Below are 27,392 nucleotides of genomic sequence, written 5' to 3'. Positions count from 1 at the left end.
AATGAGCCATTTATTGATTTTATGGATAAACTGAAGCTCGTAGTGGAAAGACAAGTGGAAGATCCAAAAACAAGAGAGCATATTATAACGCAAATTGCAAAAAACTAATGCCAATGAAGCTTGTAAAAGAGTGATTTTGGGTCTTCCATTCAATCCTCCACCAACCCTAAACCAAATGATTCGTGCTTGCATGACATTAGTGCCAATTAACCAGCCAAATTTAAAAACATGGGGGAATTTAATAGGAACTGCAGCCGCTGCTGAAACTACTGCCTCTCAGGACAAAAGAAATGCTAATTGGGTCTGTCACACGTGTGGCAAACCAGGGCACTTAGCCCAAAATTGCCAAGTCCTGGCTCCAATTAATCAGGGTTTCCGAGCTGTCTCCCCGGGGCAAATGACATCACCTGCCGCCATTGGGATGCAGCCAAAAAACTGACAGGACCGCGTGGTTTGGCAGGGCCATGCAGGGGAACAAATAAAAAAAACTGCCACCAGAAAAATTGTTACCACAACCACTGCAACTCAAATGGACTTGGTAACACCCCAGAGAATGTGAGTTGTGAGAATCTGAGAGACTGTATATTGTTTGTGTTAAAAGATGTTGTACACACACTAGCTGACATTTGTATTACACCAGAAATTGTTCAAGTGGGGCCACAAGGGTTGTTTACTACCAACATCCAGTGTGTTAACCCTCCCTTTTTTCTTGCTGCTAACCAGGTTGTGGTCCAAGCTATTCTCGTGCCCAGCAGTCTGCCACAGGACTACAAACCTTCTGTCTTCTGGGCTGAGGTAGTTGGGAACGACAAACACATGCTTAATTGCAAACTGTCTTGCCAAGGCTCGGACATCAGCCTGGCAGAAATGATGGACACGGGAGTAGACGTGACAGTCATTTCTTCCCACAAGTGGCCATCACACTGGGAGCTGCAGCTGGCAGAAGGTATTATGACAGGCGTGGGGGGATCTATATCTGCCCAGAGAAGCAGGGCAGTTATCCAAATTGAGGGTCCAGAGGGACTGATAGCATCAGTCCGTCCTTTTGTAATTAACTCTGGGTTCACACTGTGGGCAGGGGTCTCATGTCCCAGTGGGGGACTCGAGTCGAAATTCCATCTCAACCCCAGAATTTTTAATAAAGGCCACTGCGGAGTGCCCCTTCCAGAAATTAAATTGAATCTCTGACAAACATATCTAAACAGATCAGTGGCCTTTGGAAAAACACAAGTTAAAGGCGCTCACCGCACTCGTGGAGGAGCAATTGAAAAAGGGAAACATTGAACCCTCAAATAGCCCTTGGAACTCCCTGGTATTTGTAACCAGCAAAACCAGCGAAACCAGCGAAAGACAAGTGGCGCCTCCTACACAACTTGCGGAAAATAAATGCAGTCATTGAGGACGTGGGACCCCTGCAGCCTGGAATGCCATCACCCTCTATGCTCCCTAGGCAGTGGAAGCTAGCAGTCATTGATATTAAGGACTGCTTCTTTCCGATCCCACTACACCCAGACGATGCACCCCGGTTTGCCTTCTTGGTTCCTTCCATCAACCGAAAGGCTCCCATGTAGCACTACTAGTGGTGAGTTCTGCCACAGGGCATGAAAAACTCACCCACCATCTGCCAGTGGTATGTTGCCCGCATTCTGTTCTCCATCAGAAAGTTAGCAGCAAAGGCAGTAGTGCTTCACTATATGGACGATGTTTTGGTGTGTGCTCCTAACCAATCCTATTTAGAGTGGAAATTAGGGAAGGTAATCGAGGCCTTAGAGGCAAATGGATTTGAAATCCAAGCTGAAAAGGTCCAGAAAACCTCTCCATATAAATACCTTGGACTGAAAATCCATGAACAGACTGTGGTTCCCCAACAAGTCAAAATTAATGATAACCCTAAGACCTTGCAGGAACTCCACCAGCTCTGCAGGACCATAAATTGGGTGAGGCCACTCCTGGGGCTGACGACAGAAGATCTCGCTCCTCTGTTCAACCTCCTGCGAGGGAAAGATGACCTCACATCACCCAGGCATCTAACAAAGGAGGCGAGACACTCCATCTGTAAGGTACAGGAAGCGCTGTCATCCCAGCAGGCACACCGCTGTGCCCCAGGTCTGCCTTTTCAATTTATTGTGTTAGGGGAAATGCCATACCTTCACAGGCTGATATTTCAATGGGACGAGGTGCAGAGTGATCCCCTGTTAATCATCGAGTGGGTTTTCCTCTCACAGCAGCCATCCAAAAGTATCACAACACCACAGGAGCTCACAGCTCAGCTGGTGATGAAGGTTAGATCCTGCCTCCTCACCCTTGCAGGGTCTGACTTTACATGCATCTACTTACCATTGACAACCGATTCACTTGATAACCTCCTTCAAAACAATGAGCACCTCCAATACGCCCTAGACAGCTACCCAGGCCAAATTTCTATACACCATCCAAAACACAGACTGTTTACTTTGGTCTTCAAACTGATTCCAAAAGAAATTCAAAGCAGAAACCCATTAAATGCCCTGACAATCTTTTCAGATGGCTCTGGTGCATCTTGTAAGTCTGTAATCACTTGGAAGGATCCTTGCGCTCCAGAGTGGGAGTCTGATGTGCAGGTAGTCGAAGGATCCCCATAAGTGGCAGAACTTGCAGCCATGGTCAGAGCATTTAAACGATTAAATGAGCCATTCAATCTGATAACTGATTCGGCCTATGTTTCAGGTGTAGTTTCCAGGACAGAGAGAGCCTTACTAAAGGAGGTTGCAAACTCAGAAATTCATAATGTGCTTTCAAAATTGATTCAACTGATCTCCCACCGAAAGCAACCATTCTATGTCATGCATGAGAGCTCACACACTGACCTGCCAGGATTTATTGCAGAAGGAAACAGGAGAGCAGATGCCCTAGCAATGCCCATCGAGTTAGCGAATCTGCCTAACAGATTCCAGCAAGCCCAGCTGAGCCATGCCACGTTTCATCAAAATGCTCCAGCGCTCATCCGAATGTTCCACCTCACTCGAGACCAAGCAAAAGCTATTGTGGCCACATGCCCCAACTGCCAAAAACATCAGTTTCCATCATTAGGTCAAGGGGTTAACCCTTGAGGCCTAGGCAGTTGTGAGGTATGGCAAACAGATACCACCCACTTCCCCCAATTTGGCCGCCAAAAATATATTCATGTTTCTGTGGATACCTTTTCTGGCGCAACCTTTGCCTCAGCCCATCGTGGAGAGAGGGCCAAAGATGTTGTCAACCACTTAGTCCAGGCCTTCGCTGTGTTGGGGACACCAAGGAAAATAAAAACTTACAATAGCCAAGCATACACCTCCGCAGAATTAAAAAGATTTGTGAGTGAGTGGGGTGTGGATCACATCACTGGCATCCCTCACTCGCCCACAGGCCAAGCCATCGTGGAAACGAAACATCAAACACTAAGAAGACTGTGAGAACAACAAAAAGGCGGCAATGAGATCGCTGCCCCCATCATAAGACTTTCCAAAGCATTGTTCACTTAGAACTTTTTAAACTGTTCCTATGAGGAACCCAACCCTCCCATCATGAGACACTTCACAAACTCTGCCAAACATAAACTGAGTGAGAGACCTGAGGTCCTAATAAAGGACCCTGATACTTTACAAATACGTGGCCCATACCCCCTAGTCACCTGGGGTAGAGGCTATGGGTGTGTTTCCACCCCAGAGAGTCCAAAATGGATCCCTGGGAAGTGGATCAAACCCTTTTTGAGACCACCTACAGATGCCAAACAGAGGAAAGAAGCTGCCACAGCCTGGAAAAGAAGAAAAACCAAACCACTTAGGAAAAAGACTCCTCCTCCAGGCCCGAAAAACAAACCCTCCCCTTCCCAGACTCCCTGCTGTGTTTCCCTTCCCAAAAATGATCTCTCTGTTTTTATTGAAAGAGGGGGAGCCCAAGGGAGCTATTGTTATTTAAGTTAATTGGACTTGTGTTAATTATATTTGTGTTACACTTTTCCTAAAGTTACCACCCTTGACTGAGTGATGACATCCCACCTGCTGCTGTCCCACCTGCTGCTGCAGCTCCTCCTGTGCACTGGGAGCTTCAGCAGCCGGATTCCCTCCACTGTCAAAGACATTGTATGGGTTTTGTTTATGGTGTTGTTAATTTTACTAGCCCTTCCCATTTTTAAGTGTTTGGTTTTAAAATCCCTTAAGTCCCCTCCCTCATTTCAATATAATAAAAAGGGAGGAGATGTTGCTATGACGCAGCCCACTGCGGGGCTGGGGCAGTGAGATGCCAATCAATCCCAGACCCTCCCGCGGATCAAGTTTCCCCAAGACACAGACTCGGAGGGTGGGTTGAGGGGCGGTTCAGAAGCTTAAGCCGCATCCCCCCTGGGCTGTGCCCAGGTCCAAACTGCCTCCCTTGTTCAGGAAAATTTTCTCTTACTTGGTTGTTCATGGGTTCTTTGTTATAACTCCCGCCTCCCGGTTTCCCCCATTGGATCTTGTTGAATTGTATCCTGCCCCCTGCTTTGTAACTCACTGGTTGTTTTCCCCTTTCCCCCCAGTTTTCAAACCTCCTATAAAACTGAGGGAAAAGGCTCTCGGGAAGTTTAAGATCATTGCCATATTCTGGTTGCTAAACTTCTGACAATAAACCTGTTGGAAGCCAAACCAGAACCCCCTCTCTCTTCCTTTATCTCCGAACTAACGTGAGCCTAGATCATTGGCTCCTGCCATGTCTCCCTACAAAGAAGCCAGCGAGCGCGCCCAGCCAGTGCCTTTCCTGATGCCGAGGTCGCTTCTGCGATGCACAGAAGTAACGCCGCTGGACTCTCTCTGATCGAGGGCACGCCAGAGCTCGTGCTGCGAGCACAAAACTGCGTTACTTTCCCCATTATTCAAGCAACACAGTACACTACTATACCTGCAGGAATCATTTGGGATTACAGCCTTGCCTCACAGCTGTAATTTGAGCAGGTCTCACTGGAAAAGCAAAGAAGCCAGTTTCAGACATCAGAGTATGTAAATAAGTTGGGTGGTAGTGCTGATCTGCTGGAGGGCAGGAAGGCTCTGCAGAGGGATCTGGACAGGCCAGATCAAAGGGCTGAGGCCAATGCTGGGAGGTTCAACAAGGGCAAGTGCTGAATCCTGATCTTGGGTCACAACAACCCCAGGCAGCACCACAGGCTGGGGCAGAGGGGCTGGAAAGCTGCACTGTGGAAAAGGACTTCGGGGTGCTGGTTGCCACCAGCTGAACATGAGCCAGCAGTGCCCAGGTGGTCAAGGAGGCCAATGGCATCCTGGCCTGGATCAGCAATAGTGTGGCCAGCAGGACCAGGGCAGGGATTGTCCCCCTGTACTGGGCACTGATGAGGCCACACCTCAAATCCTGTGTCCAGCTTTGGGCCCCTCATTCCAAAAAACACGTGGCAGTGATGGAGTGAGTCCAGAGAATGGCATCAGATCTGAAAAAAGGTCTAGAGAGTAAGTCAAATGAGGAGTGGCTGAGGCAGTGGGGTTGTTTTGCCTGCAGAAAAACAGGCTCAGGGGTGGCCTTTTTTGCTCTCTACAAGGCTGCACAGGTTGTACCAAGGTGGGGTTGACCTGCTCCGCCAGGCAACCAGCAATAGGACATGAGGAAATGGCCCCAAGGTGCACCAGGGGAGGTTCAAGCTGGACATCAGGAAGAATTTCTTCACTAAAAGGTTGATTAGGGATTGGAACTGGCTGCCCAAGGAGGCGCTGGAATCACCGTCCCTGGAAGTGTCCAGGAAAGTACTGGACATGGCACTTAGTTGTACAGTTTACTGGCATGAAGGTATTCGGTCAAAGGTTGGACTCAATGATCTTGGAGATCTCTTCTTAATGAGTCTTTGATTCTAAATCCAAGAAGGAAGGGAATAAAGAACCATGGCAGTCCTTCTTTGCTGTCCAGCTGCAAAATTAATGTCTGTTACCGAAGATCTAATATCATACTTGATTTACTACACAACAGTGCCTGCTCACAGAGCTGAGAGTGCAGAGTGCAGGTTTCAATACCCCACCATGGAACAAATCATGGTAAAGTTCATCCTTTGTGCTATAGCTCAGAAAACAAGAATGTTCAATAGGAAAGTGCCTGCATCTCACCATGGCTCCTATTTCACTCTAACTACTTAGTCTTCATATCTTAATACTCTTTTATGATATAATACATTCTGGATGACAGTTGCTTAGTTACAAAGACCCTCACATCAACAGCTATGGTATTAAAATATTGCCAAAGGTCAAATCCCACTGTATGATCATTCAGCATCTTATAGATATGTCTTTTATTATTTTTCTTAGTGTCTGAAATAAATACTCAAAGACATTTTAATATAACAGGCCGTGCTCTCTAGGGCAACTGTACAGCCTGGGACATTACATGCAATTATATCGTTATAATTACAGACAAACTCTTATTATAATCTTTGACTACATCAAGTTTGTATGTTAGACCTAGCCCTCCCCTCATCCCCTGAAAAAAAAGAAAAAATATCAGTCCTGGAGGAAAATAGAATTAGAAAACATTTGCCTAACCGTAAAGGTGTAAAGAGAAGATCAGTAAAAGAAGGCTAGATATTTGCAGGATTTGTATTCATGAAACCAGCACCTTTCACAGAGACAGTGGCTCCTTAAGAAAAAATTACGTTGCAACCCACAGACATTACAAATTCATAGGGAAAAAAACTGTACCAACTCTGTTTCAACAGAAGAAAAGCATGGGCATTTTTATGGACTATGCAAGTTCTGCATCATACAGAAGGTGGTATAGCAGCAAGACCTTTGGCCTGGCTGCCTTCGCTATTTCCAGCCCCCTGTTGCAGTGATCTCTTTTGTACAAATGTGGCACCAGTGTGCCAGAATCCCTTACTGCTTCCTCTGCATGCTTTATCCAACACGTCCCTGGCTGCAGCCTGCAGGGCAGACTGTTCATTCAGTCTGCAAAGGCTACTTGTTTGTAAGCACAGGGAAGCATTTAATGAAATTAATTGCAGGCTTGGTGTGAATTCTGAAAATAGATTTAAGGGGTTTCTGTAGCTAAGGCTTCTTTAACAGCCTGTCCTGTCTTAAACCTTTCCTACCAGCCAAGTGGAGATAGCTGCTGCAGAAGCTGGGGTATGCAGGTGACCTCTCCAGGGACAGTGTGGATGCATTCTCTCCAGATTGCATTTGAAAGCCCTCCAAGGCTTTAGAGGCTGCTGAGAATTGCTCAAACCTATCAGAAATTATACAGCATGCTCAACATGGTTTTAAGAGCTGACAGGATTTTGTTTTGACAATTTCTATTCACATCCTACCCCTCTAGGACTGTGGAGCATCTACAGAAGATTAAAAATTCAGACTTCCAAACCTAATGAACATGATAGTTTGTCCAGAACTGTCCAGTTCTCTGCTTGAAATTTGACAAGGATGTGCCTATAGATCTACTTATATAGTCTTGAAAACAATGATTTGCAGCATGCAAGAGCTAACACAACACAGAAACATGGACGTTGCCATACCTACTGAGTTTGTATTTGCTCAAGTTTGTATGAAACATCTTTGCTTTACAGAAAATTATTACCAACTTGAACACCATTTTGTGAATACATCTGGAAAAGCTTGTTTGTGTAAATCTCTGTGCTCATTTTGTACCTTATAAATGAAGAGCAGAAGCATCAACCCATCAAGGAACCATTTCCTTCACAATGAACTAAAAGCAGCTACACAGATCAGGCCCAGCATTAGCAAATGCATTTTCCCTGGGGTCAGCACTTGTTAGCATCTATTAGCTTTTGAGTTTCCTTAGTGATCTGAGTAATGCAGAAAGACCAAAGAAAACCCAACTGACTTAATGAGACATTTGCAATTTCACTACAGCAGCCGTAAGTTGAAGTGTGAAATCTTTGAGACAAGTAGATGTTAGTGACAGCTTACAGCAGTGGAGGGGAGAGAATGAACATTTCCTTTTTGTGATGAAGAACACTTGCTGCTGTCTGTATGTGTAGGGTCACACTGTGCCCAGAGTGCAGTGACAGGAAAACATAAAGTATATTTACAAGCAGTCACACAGCATATAATGTAACTGTAAGCAGGTGTTTTGGTGCCCAACATGATAAAACTCACAAGCACATCAAACAGAGGGAAAAACTGTGAGACACCTATACCTGCCAGAAGAAAACATCAAGACAACTACCCCAAACGAACACCCAAAAGCCAAGCCACTGATCACAGAGGTCACTGTGGTGATCACCATGCCAATCTTCTTCTGTCACCAAATCCCACAGGCTACTGGTGGGTATGTAGATAAATACTTTAGAAAAGTTACTAAAAATCTGTGCTCCTTTGTTTTGTGGCAATTTAATACCATTCCAGGTTCATGACCAAAGCCATCAAACAACAACACAACCCTTCCTGTGGGAATGCCATACTAAAATTCTCATGCAGACAGACGGTCCAATGATGAAATGCCACTACACATACACAGCCCATTCAGGATTTTACTGAGCAGGCCTGTTGACGTGGTAGATAGATTCTTCCAATGAAATCTCCCTCTGCTGTTCTGTGTGTAAACACAGAGATTGCTTCTTGTGTAGAAAGACTGGAAAAGTAATTAAGGATACTTTGAGGAAGAACAGAAATACTAAGGATTTGTCTGGATTGCCCAGAGTGCTTTTGAATTGCCTACTAATATACCAGAATGACGTTTTGTGCCTTCTGAGGTCAGGAAATTAAAAAAAAAAACAAAAGAAGAAAGGAAAAGACAGCCGTGTTCCAAGGCAAACACGGTGCAGTCAGGCGTGCTTGTACCACACACATTAGTGAGAGACTGAGTCTCCCCTCACCTCTCAGCAGCTAAAGAGCTGACACATCAGCTTCTTGAGTCCTAAATCTGAACCAGCTCACTGGAGCCTCCTGCTCTCTTGCAGCCCACAATGGAGACAGACATCAAGGTTACAATCAGGAAGGATGCAGACAATTAGGAAAATACAGTTGCCACAGTTGCTATTTCTGTTGTTTTTCATATAAAATAGTTTAAGAATGGCATCAGTCAGTATGAAGTGTGGATTAAAATATCAATTCCCACTCTTCCTGCCACACAGAAACTAAAAAATTCAGCTGACGGAGGTGTGGCACCATCAGTAACTGACTCAAAAAATCCCACTTCTTGAAACTTCAGGGATCATTTTTCATACAATATCCACCTATTCGCCAGCTAAATCTGACTCCGCTTAGTTCATAACTGTACCCAGAGACGGATTTTCTCCTGACAGCTTCTGTGGCCTACTTACCACCCGTTCTGTTAATAGTGTGGATTGGATGCTTTGCCTCCACTGCAAAAGGTTCATTTTCCTGTGCAGGATATATTTTTTTTAACTTGGTTTGGTTGCTAAGGAGGAAGCTTTAGCATGGTAGGCAAGGATTTAGTCATATGTGAGCCACAGGGAACATTATCCTTAGAGATTAATTTGGAAATCAAGTGACAATTGGCGGGGTATGTGTTTACTTTCTATTTTTTGAAAGCTTTAAAAGTACCACTGGATTTCTACATCCCCTGAAGGAGAGCTATTCTTCTTCTATATTATTAAACTACAGAGACAACGAAGAGAGTATCATGTTTGTCTCAAGTGTCATAGATAAAATTAGTAATTTCACTGCAAATCAGATTTTTAGGAAGATTTTTAGCAAACTAGATTTTTAGGAAGAACAGCTCTACACTAATCAAAAGGGTGTGTCACAAGCACCTTTCAGATATACTGAAGGCAGCTGCCTCACTATGAAGTTAGTTCAATGAGAACTGCAAACGTAGTTCATTTGGCATATACTGTTTGCTAATTAAAGAGCATTTCTTGGCATCTAAACTGTGTGTGTGACAGAATGTTAAGCCTGGAAACATATTGAGAGTCCTCAAAGTTTTTCATCAAATCCAAGAAACATAATGTGCACACATGCAAGCGATTCTCCTCATTCAAGTAGTGAAGGTGAAATCAGTGATACCAAGATTTGTTACACTGAACTGTGGTCCTAGGAAGACCATTACAAGAAATGGCTTTTCCCTCTTATATTTGTGCAGGACAGAAAGCTTCGTAACTTTATAATTTCCCCTTCTTTCTAATTACTGTACCACAGAATACTACCTGTGATGACAGCAAAGCCTGTGAGCAAACATCAGTAGAAAACAGTCCTGGTATATCATCACTGAGTTGAGTCTTAGGAGCGTGAAAATGTTTTGTTTTTTAAATTGAGGTTATTGTGGGCCTCACAGCTTGCATATCTGTGCTGTGGGGAACAAGTTACAGAATAACATCCCTTCTCCTTCTGAAATATATTGCCTTGGAAAGCTGCTCTACTGCAGTGTGCCTGTGTGGACCTCCACCACCACAGGGCAAACATGATAAAAAGCCATTAAACCAACAGTCTTGGCTACAGAGGAATATTTCACTGTGCTCTTTCCCAACATAAGCTACAAAACAGCAGAATGGAGTGTGGATTGGATTGCTGCATGGCATCTGCCTGCTCACAGATGTCCAAGGACCATGGAAATCATGTTCTCCCTCTAAGGTAGCCACTGCTCTTCTCATAAACAGTTTCATGACTAACAAACAACTTCAGAGATCAAAACCTGGTGTGTTTTACTGCATCTGAGAGGATCTAAACTTTGCTCTATTTTCAAAACTAAGTCAATATATAAAAGGCCACTGTAAAGATGGAGAAACAAAACAAAAGAAATTACTCTATGTTTTATTTTAAAATGCCAAAGAAACATTTCTTAAACGTATACTTGATTTAGGAAAAAACCCCAAATCAAACCGGAAAACAACCCCCACACCAGAACTATTTGTAAAATTCAACCTAATTCATTTACATTCAGATCTTTTAAAATTCAGTGGAAGGGGAGAACCCCATGCAAGTATGGTTACAAAACTGCTGCCAAAAGCAAGATAACTGCATTCTTAATGTAAGGCTCTTCACCAGTATTTCTTAATGAGGAGAAAACAGTATAACATAAGTCTATACAGTAACTGGCAAAAAAAGCACATATATTATCTACCTGGACACAAAGATGGGATTTGATCTGGGTATTTATTCTGAAAAAGACAAAATAATCTCTTTACTGAGTGATGGTTCAAAGTGGCAAAAACAGCACAGCTGGAACATAGGTCTTGATACCTTTTGCATGGATTTTAAGCTACTGAAACGTTATGGCAGTGAGATTGAAGAGAACTGTGTAAATTCTAGTGTGTAAATTGTACTTCATCTTTTAATTGCTTGTCTATTTATTTTTTAACAGAATCATCTGAAGAGCAGTTCTGAATATATTTGATGTTTACTTTTAGAGCAGCTAACTCAAAATACAAGCTCAGTTTCTATCTACATTATCATACATTCCAAGCCTGTTTCTTCATACAGTGCATTTTTTGTATTAAAAATAAAAATTCCAAATAAGATACCACATTTGGAAGACTAAATATTAGACTTGGAGATTATTTTGAAGGTCTATTTCTCTCATAATGGCTAAAGGAAATATGCAAAAAGGAAACAACTTCTCATGTAGCAGACACGACTACAAAATTGAGGATCATGTGAAAAATCTCCGTTTGAATCTGGCAAAACAACATTTCCAGGTTTTTCAGCCCAATTATTTATTGACATTTGAAGTTAGTTACAATTTCAAGATTTGCTGTTGAGAAAGGCTTACTAAGAGTTCAAAGGCTCTGGACATTCAGAGCTCAGTCAAACATATTCAGCATCTATTTCAAATCTTTATTTTCCAAACAACTTCAAAAAAGCACATTATGAGCCAAAAATGAAGAAAATGGGGTTTGATGGCTATTTTATTGATACAACAAGCTTTAAGAACAACCTGTTCGCTTCCTGATTTTGCTACTTCATGTTCTAAAGAACACTCAGAAAGATGTTTACCAGGCGAAAAACCCTTAACAACAAGATGTTTCTTGGTAAAACCCATCAACAAAGCGGTATTTTAGTATAGAGAAGTGCTCTTCAGACTGAGGGGAGAGGGAGATTCTCCAGTCCAATGGAGCCCATGAAACATAGATGAAGGATATACCAACAGCTGCAAGTGCAGTAGCACTTCTAAATCATGTTCCACTGCTCATAAAACCTTCCGTGTCATTGTTGTACAATGTCAGGTAAAGTTTTTACCTATTTTTTCAAGTTCACAGTTGCTTGGGAAAGCTGCCATAAAAATAGCTCAACCTTTCTCAAATATGAGGCATGTTTTCTTTGCAGACACTGCATCTTTCATCTCATAGAACAGGATATGCTTGCCACAGACCTTCCTGTCACAGGCACATCTGTGCAGAGAGAAAAACATTAGCAGGCCAGTGACCCCCATTGTAAATGTTTTTTACACTCTGCAACTCTTCTTTATTTTTAAGGAGAAAAAGAAAATAGCTCTTGTGTCTTGGCATTAAATTTCAGTTTTCCTACCAAGTTGTCAAGAACATAGTCACATATATATGCCTTTAAGCTCAAAATTGGCTGTTATTTATCAAAGTCAGAATGGTATAAATAATACATGTCTTGCACAGGCGGCTTTTTTTGTAATGTAACAACTAATGGCCTGTCAACAAACTATTCCATGTACAGAACCTGTACAATGGTCTGCTGTCTCTTTCCTCTATCATAAATGAAGAAAGACTTTCAGGAGTCAAATTCTCTTTGATGGTGTCCTGCTGTCTTCGATACAATGTGTGATGGTATAGAGACAGAGAAACTATGCATCTTTGAGGTGTGTAAAGGCAAATTCTGCAGCATCAGGCTTTGCTAGTGAGCCAGAACGAAAAATTTTTTATTCCATACCCGAAGCCTAATGCACAAATAAAAGCTTAAATTATCTAGATCGTACGGATATGTGGATACAAATATGCTGCTAACAAGAATTTTTCTTGCTTCTTTCCAATCCCGTGAGATACTTTTCTCTCTTACGGAAGATGTTAGCAGAGTTCTATAAACTATGAACACCTGTGACCTTGCAAAGTTTTGTTCATAGTACAGTAGAAAAATATTTTGACAATGGATGTTTTAGGATTTTAGCCAATCACCCCAAGGGGTGGCTGATCCTTTGTCCAATTAGACTACGAAGAAACAAGTCTATAAAAGAGTTGTAAAATAATTAAATAAATCAATCTTGCTGCACAATTCCTGCCTGCTGGATCTCTCTTCTCCTCCCTACCGCTGTGGGATACCGCGACACAGATAAGATTTTCTAGTAAGGAAATCTTAGGCAAGATATTCAATGCTTAAGGTAAAAAAAAGACACATTTGGAAAACAAAACAAATTAGCAAAACCTGCATTCAGAAAAAAGAGAAGGTTAAGCCAATCCCTTAATATCTCATTAGGCTTCAGTGGCAGATTTTCTTTCACGATACAAGAGCATGTCCTTCAATGTGTTTCTCTTTAAATATTTTAGGATTATGCCAAGTTCTGAGTAGCCACAGTAGCATGGAAGAAATGGATCTGCTAGAGCATCTTTAAATGGAATTAGAAAAACAGTTCTACCCACACTCATCCAGCACACGTTACCAGCCACAAACTTACCTTTCTGTGATTGTTTCTCTGAGACCACTTGCAACCCCTTTCACCACCGTACTAGCCTTTGGTGTCAGCACTACTTGAGAGATGAAAAAGGAGCCTTTCTTTCTTCTTTCAGTGATTGATGCCTGCAGAAACTGAATCAACTTTTCCGTATCTGTTGTGTTTGCCCAGGGAGCTGGCATCATCTGGCCTGGCCACAGAAAGGCTACCTCAACAGCCACTGGACTGTGGTAGAACACTAGCACTTGGTGCTCCTTTTCCCATAGGTACTGGAGGGTGACTTCATGGGCAAATATAGCAGGACACATTTTGTTTCCATATGTGTCTTTGAGCATCTGGACAAGCTTTTCATGATGACATTTCTGCATCCCATAGAAATGATTGAAGTCCAAGAAGACCACTTCTTTTGGATGATCAGTGAGAAATGCATTGATCTCCTCCAGACCTTCCTTGACTTTGGCACTGAATAAACCATGAGCAAAGTAGAGTTCATTGTCTGGGTCTCTGGGCTTGGTGGAAATTCTGAGATCGAAATACCGTATACCTGCCCCTAGCTGGCTGGTGAAGTTCATGGTCTGTGTAGCCAACCACTTCCTCATCAGCTTTTTAGCCACAGTCCCAAAAACTGACACAAAATTCTGGACTGTCTCTGGCTGTTCAGGCCCAACTGGAGAAGCTTCATCGATGTAGAAGCTAAAAGAGTCATGAGACCCTAAAAACACAAGAGAGAAAAATTATCAGCATTGTACTCCTGTATTAAAAGCCTTTAATGGTTTTTTCTCAATGAAAATAAATTTCTGACCTGTACCCACACTCACCAACCACCTTTCCTGCCCTTTCTCTCAACATCAGTACATTTGTCTGGCAGCATCTGGCCCACCAGCACCTTGTAGGAACTTGAAAGAAAGGTAATGTCTGTTTCAGCTTGTCTGGATGCTCAGTCACTGTCGTCCAGCACTTGCTTATGCCTTTAGGCTCAATGAACCCAGTGGGCTCTGAACATCAAAGTAATTGTGGTAGCAAAGCTAGTCACACAATAAATCCCATGAGCCAAGGAGGAGAGCCTGGCCCTGCACACTGATTGTGCACTGTCTAGTTTGTAGAACCAAAGGAAAAAACCAAAACAAACCAACATCATTCCACACACAGCTTTATAGCCAGCAAAAATAGGAGTTGAAAAAATGCCAAGGAACATAACCTTTCTAATCTTTATTTCAAGTCTCATCTGGTCATCCACAAGGTTACTGAATGTTGTTTTCCTTCTTAAATTTACTTCTAAAATTCTTTACCTTCCTTTGCTGAATAAGTACAACAGATAAAGCCAAGGATAACATTGCATTTCACTGATAAAATTCAGAAATTCTGCTGCATGCTCTTCACAAGAATGGGATGTAAAAATTAACATGACTATGTACAGGAGTTACCATTTTCTACAACATAGAGTTTAATACAAATATGTGTGGCACTTCACTATACAAAATTCTCTCTCTTAAGGTACATCCATTTAAAAAAACCCCAATCTCAAAACAAAAGCCCCAATTAACTATGCTCAGCATTCAGACATCTACAAGAATGCAGCTTTATGGAGAGATGAGCTGACCCTAGGAGATGCTTATCACCTTTGTCAACCATCACCCTGCTGAACACTTGGTGCTGAGACCTGGAAGCTTACACAGAAACACTGTCCAGCTGCTGGCAGAGCCACACTCCTGCTATTCCAGCTGCAGATGCTTCTGGTCAGACTCGCAGCAGCAAGCAGGTCTGCTGCTCAGCCTGAGACAGACACACTGCTTGCAAAACTCCTCCAACAAGGTCAGCAGGACTTGTATTCTGGAAATGGACTGCAGTACTAGGCGCTCAGAGATCCAAATCCTACATCAAAATGAGTTCAGAGCACTTGCCTGTTACCAAAGCTTTTGCAGGTGCTTTTCAAAATTACTTTCCAAAGCACGCATGCTGTAGCAAGTAAGTATCACATTAATGAAATTCAGCTAATCAGTCATTTCTGGGAGCAATGCTACTTTACCTGAACTGGAATAAACCCCATAAACTGAAGCAGCAGCTATAGCATTTTCTTCTTTAACAATAAATGGAGTCATGATAAAACATCTTAGACTCTGTCTTGGATTTGGCTTTGTTTAATCTGAGAAATGTCTTTAAATTTTGTACACACCTGCTTCTTGTGGTTGTCTCTTTGAACTGCATTTTGCTTTAAATATTAGACAATTTTTCCATTTTGATGAAGCTTTTTACTGCTAAGTGTTGAAGCGATAATGTATTTCTTGCAGAACCTGATTAGATCATGCAGTATCTGGTTACACATTGATATCCTTGGGGACTAGATCTACATACAGAATTCTAATGGTAAAACAAATTATTAGAGCAGTGACCTGTGTATCAACAGTATTACAGGGAAAATCAATGAGATGCATTAAATGTTCTGCTCAGTGTAACCTGCACTAATCTAGAAATCAAAGTAAATCCAGTCTTGTTTAAAACAAAGCACAGCTACTGATATTAGCAAGGGATGGATTTTGCAAACCCTCACTTTGTGCATTGAAGTCTATTTTATTTTTGTAGGGTTTTATGCCAGATTAAGTACCTGTGTAAACATGATCAACTGATTAGAGAAGTAGGCTCCAAATGGTATTAAGATTAATTAAACCATTTGTCTTTTGTCTTCTGATCTGCAGACACTGGTAACCTGAAGTTGCAGAAAAGGTGGTGGCTGTAGGTACAAAAATGCTGTTAGCGAGGATTTTCTTGTTATTTTCTAAGTCCGTGAGAGACTTTTCTCTCTCACAGAAGAGGTAGCAGGGAATGTAAACAACCAAGCCACCTGCAACCTTGAAAAGTCTTGTTTATGGTATAGTAGAAAATATTTTGATAATGGATGTTTTAGGATTTTGGCCAATCACCCCCAAGGGGTGGCTGGTCCTTTGTCCAGTTAGACTATGAAGAAAAAAGTCTATAAAAGAGTTTGTAAAATAATTAAAATCAATCAATCTTGCTGCTCAATTCCTGCCTGTTGGATCTTCTCTCCTCCTCCTCCCTATGGCTGCGGGACATGGTGATATAACGTAGGAACCAGGCCTGTGGTAATAGGTGGCTAAACCTGACCAGCACCGCCAGTAGGTGCATATTGGCTTAAACCACTTCTTAAAACTACTTTAGTCAAGAAAGGGAGCACAATTCTCACAGCAGAAAACTAAGGTGAACAACTTATCAGTGGGTAGCTTTTAGCTACTGGTAATGAAAAACTCAGAGAAGTGTGTGTGTGTGGAAACACCAGTTAGAAACACATGAACACTGCAAGTAGGATAGGTCAGAAAAGGTTTTTTTTCTCATTAAAGACTTCGTGCACATATTTGAGCCTAAAAATAGCTATTCCTATGTGGATGGTAATGAAAAATGTGCACAGTGCTCTGAGAATTTCCGTGTTTTGTAACCCAAACAGGGAAGCCCTATAGCATAATACAAAAAGGAAATAAGGCTTGACTTGGCTGGCACAAAATGAAGCAGGTGTCAGCTTTTCAAAAGTATGTAAAGATTCCTCCTGACAAAAAAATACAGCAAATGTTTTGTCTTTCCACATGTATAAGTAATTTCAATGGGTCAATTAAATATTTATTTTCGTCATGCACTCATCTACACTTCCTGTTGCCTTAATCCTGCCCTGTTGTCCTAGGCAGTTTACTCGTGTAACTCACAGAAATTCAAAATCTTTACACTTGGCAGAGCAAATTAGAGCATGATCTTTTCCATGATCATGCCCAAAATGACCACATTCCTGGTAATGAGAGAATCCGGTACAAACACTTTTAGCAACGGTGTTTCCTTCCAAATCTTTCTTTTATTCAAGGGGTCATTCCCTTCCTACATTTGCATTGGAAAGTGTTCTTGCAGGTTCTCTGTATCACCAAGCCTCAGCCTCCGTGAAGAGAGGATGCAAGTTACATTCAGGAATACAAAAGCAATTATGTCTGCAATCTTTGGAAGATGGCAGTTCTTTCACATCATCTATCTCTGTTACGGTAGGTCTGTACCACAGAGACTTCACAGTCTGAGACCTGGAGTAGTAAAGAGGGGAAATGACTCATCCCAAGTCATTCAGGGAACAAAAGATGATATTCCTCTTGTGTGCAAACATATTTTCTCTCCAGTTTACTTATCATCCAAAATTTTCTTAAAATATTTCACACTGCTTTCCCAGTATTTCAACAACCCAACATATCCCTGATCCAAGGAGTCAAGGATGAAGGCTCATGGATCAGGACGATGGGGGTAGCAAACAAGGGGTTAACATGGTGCGCATATACTACAGACTGCCCAGTCAAGAAGAGAAAGTGGGTGAAGACTTTAAACAACTGGAAGAAACTTCACAATTACATGTTTTCATGGGGGAATTTTGAGAATTTGCTGGAAGAGCAAAACAGCAGAGAGCAGAAAATCCAGAGAGCATCAAAGAATTTTTTTTCTGCAGGTATTCCTTTAAGTAGTGAAGTTGCTGATGTTGTATGAATTAAGGAAGAAATGGATAGGGACATGAAGGCTGATGACAGCCTTGGACTGAGTGGTTACAAGGAGAAATATGAATTTAAAATACTCAGGAAATCAATGAAGGCAAAAAGCAGAATAAAGATCCTGGATTTCAGAGCAACTGTCTTGGCTTGCTCAGGAAATTGGTAAGTGGTAGCCTGGAAGAACTAAATTACCTTAAATGTCAAGAGACTCAGGAGAAAGGGATGAACTTGAAAGGCAACATCTCTAAAGCATATGAACACCCTGCAAAGAAACAAGGAGGTAAGGCAGGAGGCAAGTTTGGCTGAAAGGGAAACTTCTGAGTGGCATCAAACTTAAAAAGCCACTACAGAAGGTTTAGCAAAGACAGGTTGCCTGGGAGGAACAGAGGACAAAGGCACAGAGGGAATTAGGAAGGGCACAACTGGGAAGGGAAACCTGCAAGGGATGGGAAAGGCAACATTCAGCTTCTGCTGATACATCAGCAGCAAAAGAAAGCAAGGAGAAAGCTGGTCTGCTGCAAAACAGGGCAGGAGACCTCCTGAAGGATGGGATGCCATCCAGAGAGACCTGGACAAACTCAAGAAGGGGCCCATGGGGATCTGATGAGGTTTAACAAGGCCAAGTGCTGATGCTGCTCCTGGGCAGGGACAATCCCCAGTATCAGCACAGGCTGGGCATGAACAGACCCAGAGCAGCCCTGCCCAGCAGGACTTGGAGGTGCTGGTGGGTGAGAGGCTGGACATGCCCCAGGCATGCCACTCACAGCCCAGAGAGCCAAACGTGTCCTGGGCTGCATCCAGAGCCCCGTGGGCAGCAGGGGAGGGAGGGGATTCTGCCCCTCTGCTTCACTCTGCTGAGACCCACCTGGAACACTGCATCCAGCTCTGGGGTCCCTGCACAGGAAGGACAGGGACCTGCTGGAGCCAGTCCAAAGGAATGCCTTTGATCATGAAGATGATCAAAGGGCTGGAGCGCTTCTCCTCTGAGGACAGGCTGAGAGAGCTGGGGTTCTTGAGATTGGAGAAGAGATGGCTGCTGAATAGCAGCTTTCCAGTACCTAAAGGGGTTTTATAAGTAAGTGGGAGAGCAACTTTTCACACAGACAGTCATAGTACAAGGAGGAACAGTTTTAAACTAAAGGAGGAGAGATTTAGATTAGATGTCAAGAAAAGGGCAGTGTTACTCAGAGGGCAGTGAGGCACTGGAACAGGTTGCCCAAGGAAGCTGTGGATACCCCATCCCTGGAAGTGTCCAAGACCAAGTGCTGGATAGTGTCTGTAGCCTGGTCTAGTGAAACCTATACCTGACCATGGCAAAGGGGTAGGAATAAATTATCTTTAAGATTTTTTCCAACTCAAACCATTCTATTATTCCATAAGTAATTATCAAGAGACACTTAAAATGTCCACACCAGCCATGATTCAAAGAACAGAAGTGGCCAGTTTTAACCACTGAGACACTAAATTTTCATAAACTAGATATTAAAGAGTAAATTGTGCAGTATCACTTAGGTTGCTACAAAACACCTGCTAGTGCTTTTGCTAGGGAGAACGGTCTACTGTTTTCTTTCCTGGATTCCTGTAATAGGGCAATTGGGAATATTTAACCCACTAGAGCTCACTGTGGACATATTTATGGCTTCCCTGGAGGGCTAACTTCCTGATTTAAAAAGTAATTTGGCTCGGTGCTGAAAAAAGTCCCTAAGGGAGAATGCATTTTAGTTCAGAATTGTTTCTTCAGTCTCTTAGAGATTTACACAGAGCTACTATTTTTGGTGGCTAAGCTTAAATATGTCATTCACAAAGCTGACAAGTGTAGCTGAACTTTGCTGTGCCTTCCCTTGCTTCCCTGCCCTCTCCGGCCATCCCTTGGCAAATACAGCCTGGTAAACTGAACCTGAAATTGAACAGCACTGATCAATATGCTCCCGACAGCAGCAATCACACCCTGAAGATCCACAAGTATCAGAAAAAATCCACAAACAAATTGAAGCAACATTTCACAGGTTTCAGCATGTATTGCTCTCTTCCTCTTCTTCAATGGATCTCTTATCTCTTTGCTAGGAGTTATCCAACGGCTGTTGGAAGTGGAATCTTTTACTAGTGCTTTGGGTGTCATTAAAACTTCACCTGTTGTTGTTTTCCTTTATTTAGGAGATGTCATCCCTTTGTGACTATTGCTGAAATGCCACATGCAGTGCCACATAATTTCTTCAAAGACATCCTTATCAATGAAGGCTCTATAGTGACTGACAGCAGAGAACATATTTTTTGGATGATGTAGAGAATAGCTAGGACAAAGTCCATGACCTCTGGTACACAGGAGACTGGCGCAGATGTTCCTGCAATCTCATTTGGTCTGTTTTCCCTGCCTTTTTTGACCTTAAAAATCAATCAGTCAAGGGAGAAGCCCTACGAATCTTCAGCTAGTTGCACTAACACTTCAAGGAACAGCAAAGCCTAGTCATGAGCACTAGAGCCAATGCACTTCAGTATTGTGTACTGCCTTCTCTTTGAGATGCCTGAGCACTGTTCTCTTCATCAAAGCCATAGCACATCTCAGGAAGTCAAAAGGTGCTGCCAAGAGCAATGCAATTGAGACTTAACAGTCCAGTTCCCTTTAGCATGCAAACTGCTTGGATGATAAAAGCTTTGTTTGGTAACAACAGTACCCAGGAAAACAAAACCAAAACTGGGAAAAACAGAGAGATTATCGATTACCCAGTGTCTCGGTGTCCCCACAGCTAACTGCCTCGCTTTCCAGTTGTTCTTCTAGTGTTCATCACTACCTGTGTGTCCCTGACCCCAGCTGAAGTTCACAGGGCTTAGTCACCTATTCACACTCAGGAGTCCACAATCTAAAGGAATGGGAAGAGAGGTACACACTACCTCAGGTAATGCAAAAATCCAGATACTGAACCAGTCATGAGAACAGAAATACTCGCATGACATTAAAAATCTACATATATGTACATGTATACTATATATATATATATATATATATATATATGCTGATATACTCCAAGAAATTGCGCAATCCTTGTATCTCATTCTGCCTTGAAGACCTTGGTTACAATGTGTGAAACAAAAATGAAGGGTAACATTTGCTTCCTTCTTGCCCCATTACTTACCAGAACTGATAGCTGCTCCCTCCATCCCCACCCTCCTCCTGCATTTTCTCTCCACCACCAGGTGAGCTCTGGACCAGCCAATGGAATTGCACATAACTGTAACTTAGACCCTGGTCCTATGCCTGGGAACACAGCATTGAGAGTCTGCACTGTGCTGCTTTATTGAGACTGCTCTTGAAGGCAAAGCTGTGTGTCAAAGGGACAATCTGAGAAACCAGGCAGGTGTGCAGTAACCACCATGCAAACATTTTAACACAGTTTGCTTGCAAGGGTGACCAGAACTACTTTGTATTATATTTTGCCAACCTCTGCCTGGGTTTCTAAGGCTACTTCTGCCATGTGTGGAAATCAGCATTTCCCAGCCAAAACATCTCAGCTGGAGCCGCTCAATCCACATCAAACATCCAAGCACAACTTCAGCAGACTCACCAGCTACTGGATCGATGGACACAGCCTAGAACTGCACGTGGCAAAGTACAAAACATTCAAAACCCAGCACAAAGCATCTGCTCCTTGTTCAGTGTAATGCAGAATAGAGAGTTTATCTTTCAGAGATTCACAGAACAGCTGAGTTTGGAAGAGACCTCTGGAGATCATCTGGTCCAATCCCTCCTTCTTCTGACTGAAATAAAAATAATGTATCCACAGTTGACAACAGATTATTGAAGACTCTCCAAAACACCTGTTTGAACCAGCTTCTTAGCCAGGAAGAAAGCAGAACTGGTAGGCCATCAGTCTGGAAAAGGCATTCCCTATCTAGTGACCAACTGTCAGACCTGAAATGACTTTATTTTGTCCTCCCTATAAACAAATAAAATTTTCATGCAACAAGAACAACTTTTGTTCCTGTTACATGTCCTTATCATCTGTGAAATACTCTTGAGAATCATTTTGTTTTGTACATTTGAACAGGGCTGTAATTGCTTCCAAGGGGAGCCTACTACTGTTGATGTTGCCAGTACTCCACGACCATGATGAACTGCTCCTGACTGAGGCCAAAGATGTTACCATTTGAAGTTGTTTCTTAAGAACAGCTTATGGAATATTGCAGTGCTTGCACTAGCAAGTGTTTCTGGTCACTGGATTGAGCCAAGACCAGTGCCTTGCCTAAGCACGGCTTCCTTCCGATAAAGAACTCACTTCTAAAAAAATAAAATGGGTTGGGAGGTGGGGAGGGATCTACTTGGTATTAAGGCCCAGGGTAGCTGGTAATTATCACAATATGACAGGCAAGCTTGGCTATAAATCTGATTAAGTTACTCATTATTCAATTCCTATTAATACGTTTGATGTATAGAATAGTACCCACATGCAGTTTCTCAAAGTTCCCTCCTGCGAACACAAAGACCAGCTCCTGTTCCTTTTAGAACACTGCAGCAGTTAATTCCACTTTTCAAATTCTCAATACTGTATTGAAAAGTAAAGAAATAAGAAAAAACAAGCTGTAATTATATTTCTAGCTCTCCAAATAGTGTGAGCACATTCACAACCATGGCCATCACAAGCTCCATTTTTCTAAAGAAACTGGTCTTTAATAGAAGTTTAGCACATGCTGCCCTCCTGAGCGTTTTCCCTCTTAGTAACTTCTTTACTGTCTTGTAATTGTTTGTGTAGGGTGAGGTGAAGAAACTTTTTCTTGCAGGCTTCATGCAGCCAGCACTCAGAAGGCACCATGGTGCAGCAGTACATGGATGGCACGGACTTTCCAGGAGTCCCAGATTACATATTCTAAAAGATCACCTTTAAGTGAATAACTAGTTAATCAGATGCAGGCTCTAAACAAGGCAGATTTTACACAGGCAAATGTAAGATTAACACTGCTGGAAACCAGAAAAAGGGCAGCAACATCAGGACACAGCACATGGCAGAGCAGACTCATTCTCCTGTTTGCCCAGGGCAGCAGAGCCTTCACCCAGCGCTGCAGGAGCAGCAGGGCAGGCTCAGGGCAGTGGGGCAGACTCGGGGCAGCAGCAGTGCTCTCTACTCCCAGAGCCAGACCCCACTGCTTGCCCAGCACCAGTCAGGCCACCAGAACTCCTACAGGCACTCAAAGGCAAACAGAACCTTGGGGAACACTTTTGCATTATAGGTGTGCAAGTGGAAAGGATCATGCTGAGAACTGAGAGATTCAGCTGGTGTGTCTTTTCCACTGTTTTTTTCCAAATGTGATCTAAACCTCTCATCTGTACACAGAAGAAAAGGTGAAAGAGGAAGGCACTGACACTGCTCATCTGTATACCACATAAAAAAAGCTCCCTTTTGAACACTTGTGCACTGCACTGAAAATTTTATAAGGTGCAGAAGGCTTAAAACTTTTAAAACTTGCCCACAACAAGCCTCTAGAAAAGTTATTTTTATTTGTTCAGTCAGGTGGAAGTGTAAACATGATTTCACTAAGTTCTGTGAGCAGACACATAGCACAAATTCTGTAATAGAAGAAGGCTCCCTTCACCTATCAGGCTAAAAACCAGGAGGATTCATGGAAAAACTTCAACCAAAACTCACAAAAATTGGTAAATCAAGTCTTAATTTTTGGCAGAGCAAGTTTAAAAAAAATTAACAGTTTTTAAAAAATAATCTTTACATCAGGATTGACCAAGCACCTCAAACATATGGTTTAAGACCATAAGAATTTGTAACTTCAGCAGTAGACTGGACACACCACCACAGCTTGCATGGTGCAGGTTGAGTGCTGTAGTATGTAGACTACCATGGTCTTCCTGTTTATGCATTTTACGGCATATATGAAAACTGAATAGAATATTCTAGATCACGTTAATAAGCATTACAGATAACCTTGTATTTTATGCACAACTATAATTTGAAGACAAATTAACTATCTAATCACTTGGAAATAAAATTCATGGCAGCAGAGCTGTAGCTACTGTCTATTACCCAAACTCCATAAATGAAAATTCTTTCAAGTCTTTGCTTTTCTGTGAACTGTGCAAACAAATCTAGTATTCTATCTTTTCTTTTTTGCTCTGCAAGTTCACTGCTGTGTGTTCAGATGCATGGGAGATCTCTATCAGATCTCACATTTTAGTTAAACACTAGTCTCAGAAGTACTGTAATAGCTATTTTTCTTCCTAATTTAGAGACTAGCAGACAAGAATGTGAAGGAAGGAAAAAGGGAGGAAAAAATAGAAGAGGTATATCTGATTCTAAGCATAAAATTAATGTGCCAGGAATAGTTTGGGGCGTATTTTGTTCCAGCACCAGCTCAGTCTGAGTATGTCATCAGCATCCAAGTCATATCTCCTGGGCAATCAGAATTGTGAGCCAATAGCTTTGGGACTAGTGAGAGGCTGTGATGATCCCCGGCAGCTTTGCTGAGCATGCAAAATGGCATCTGCCAACAGTGAGCATAGTTCTGGTTCATAATCCAAATGCTGTCATTGACAGAACAGCCTTGAAGGACTGCATGCACCTGAGATGGCTCCTAAGAAAGAGAGTGTTCATATTTCTTCCTCTCCATGCACACAAAGAGCACAGGTAATTCAATGTTCACACATAAAATAGCATCAAATCAGACAACCTCTGCTTCTTGACATTTTATTTGATTTACTTTCATGAAAAACATCCATTAATACTCGTGGTAATGTGAGAAATTTCCCTTAAAATAATTGCCTCTGATTACAGTGATATCTCTCTTGCTACCTATTGTACCTTTTTGTCAACAGAGAACTTTTTGGATACTTGATTTTGCCTTTTCCTCATCTCTTGCCTATGCCCTCTTCTTTGATCTCCTTTTTTATTTCTCTGACATACACAATATCACCTTTTCCTAACTCATGAGTGCATTGACACATCTAGTAGGCCCAGTAAAGTTCTTATTTCGTTATGTTCTCTATTTAAAAATCAGTAATAATTTTTAAAACCCAACAAAATGAAAAAAGTGCAGTATTTTCTGCTAAATCTGAGCATCACTACTTAACAGTTCTAGTGATCTTGTAGCTGACAGAAACTACTTGCACATGCATATTTCCCCATAATTTTAAGGCCGAGAAAAGGAAAACCAAGAGGTGTGTCTGGATAAAATGAAATTGCATTGCAAAGCCAGTGGAAGAATGATCCCTTAAATCAGGTTTTCTGTTACTTTTAAGATCCGTACAAGACAGCCACTGCCATCTGAGATGGATTGCCACAAGAAATTTAAAAGGCAAGATTTTTCAATTTTACAAGTATCAAACTGTGCTGCAAGAACACCTGCAATGCAGAGAAAAAGGACTCTTCCTGCACTGTAATAAGTGCACTGGCAGTCAGTTTACCAGAACTCTACAATGGGATGTCCTAAAGACAGTATGGATAAAGTTTCCTATTACCATACAAGAAATCCAGGCTAGAGTTTTTTCTTTTTCTCAGTCACTGAGTTTGAAAAACTGAGGCAAATCTGAGCAGTTCACCTGATGCTTGGGGAGAAAAGCTGAAAAAGCAGATGGGAGAAATATTATACCCTTTTCTGAATCAGTTTGCAAAAGCTTTCACAAAGAAACACTGTTAAAATATCACTTTAAAAAGTTGTCCATGTAGACTTAGCTGACTGGCCGTGCCAAGCCTGAGAGATAACAAAAGGATGTAAAATACTGCAAAGTATGAGGAGGAAGAGGGAAGCTTGTCAGGTGTTTTATATTTTGACCACTGGCCTTGCTATGCACCTTTCCTTATCATTTGGTTGCCTCAAACATTCACATCAGACATTGTTCTACTTTTGTGCACTGCTTGGCAGATTTGATAAAGAGCTACAAGCAAAATAACTCCCTTAGCCAATCTGCCAAATGCAAGACTTGTCTCCTGAGACCAGGTGCTCCAAAAGAAGTCTCTCTCATCCAAGGCCTCCTCAACTATAAGCAAAGACATTGTAATGTTCAACTTCATGCACACTAGAGGGAAACACTGAAGCAATTTCCCTTAGAGCCTGAGATACCAATGGAAAACGCTATGTCATTTCTCCCAAAGCACTTTTTCCTGCCAAACTCCACAAAAACATTCCTAAGCAGCTGAAGTCTAAACTTTAGGAATTTATCAGCTATGCATGCTCAAGTGGAGCACCCCTCCAAACCAGGGGTTCCCACGCAGCCAGTTTCCTTTGCTGTAACTCAAGGGAATGGGCAAGTGGAGCAGCATCACCACAAGGAACCACACAGGCTCATTCAGCTGGCCATAAACGTAACCCCTCTGCCAGGGTACCACGCCATGGTGTCACTGGCCTTCTCATGCCCAGAGGTCCTCAAATAACAGCACGGATTCTGCTTTGTTACTTACACCACTGATTTACATGACTGCCTCAGAAAGAAACTACAGAGAAAAAACCTTCCTAGGAAGCCTTACTGTCTCCTCCACATAATCAGTATTCATCTTTTACATCCAGCTGCATAACAAGGAAAACAGTTGCATTCAAAGATTTTTGTATGTGAGCATTCAAGTCATGGCTTTCATAAGATGTCAGCTGCAAGGCTTCCTGAGCCATCAGGCGACAACACATTCCGAGCGTGCTGGCGCCCAGAGCTCAAGGCAGGTGTCAGAGCACGTCCTCCTCAGACAGTGCTTCCCTCATGCCTCTCAGCCCCTTTTTGCACCAGACTTTGCTGCTCAGATTTTCAGGGAAGTTCTCCAGTCATGTTTAGCCACTGTAAGCTATCCTTTCTAGGAGCAGGTACAGAAAATAAAAATGTGACTTGCTACACACTGAATGAAGAAAAGCAACTGCAACACCTGTAAAACACTAGATCAATGCCAGAAAAATAGCCTCCTGCTGTGAGGTGGCACCCAGACTGGAAGACAATGAGCCAAGAGGCTTTATAGGGGTAAACAGCAGAGAGATGCACCCAGATGGAAAAGGAGAACCCAGAGAACAACTTTAAATAAAACTATTTATTTGGTTACTGCTAAATGGAAATATAAGCAAAGGCGAGCTGTGCTTTTAGCTATGAAAATATATCACAAAAGAACAGAAAACATAGCAAAACACCAGAGGTATCAATCTAATCGACAGACAGGAAACAGGTCACACTTGGATGCTACTTTAGCCTGTAGATGAAATAAAAACCAAACAAACAATCAAAACCAACCACCACACTGTGATACGGGAAAAGCATCAACAGTGCCACTGTTGGAAGAGTCTTAGCTAGGATTGCAAAATGTATCTATCTGCCTCATCACCTGGTGTACGTCCTTGCCAGCCCAGTAACATAAAGACACT

The 27,392-nt window shown here is 42.3% G+C and overlaps 1 protein-coding gene across 1 annotated transcript in view; it reads right to left on the bottom strand.

Annotated features, from left to right (window-relative positions):
- PLCXD3 (phosphatidylinositol specific phospholipase C X domain containing 3) overlaps positions 1–27,392 on the bottom strand; it is an 89,194-nt gene that overhangs the window by 26,187 nt on the left and 35,615 nt on the right. The window contains exon 2 of the mRNA XM_032097222.1: positions 13,540–14,248. Coding sequence (XP_031953113.1) covers positions 13,540–14,248 — 709 coding nt within the window. The remainder of the gene's footprint in view (positions 1–13,539; positions 14,249–27,392) is intronic.

This window comes from Corvus moneduloides, chromosome Z (genome assembly GCF_009650955.1).
Source record: "Corvus moneduloides isolate bCorMon1 chromosome Z, bCorMon1.pri, whole genome shotgun sequence".
Lineage (NCBI taxonomy): Eukaryota > Metazoa > Chordata > Aves > Passeriformes > Corvidae > Corvus > Corvus moneduloides.
Note: the sequence above shows the minus strand (reverse complement) of the source record. Positions and strands in the feature narration are given on the sequence as shown.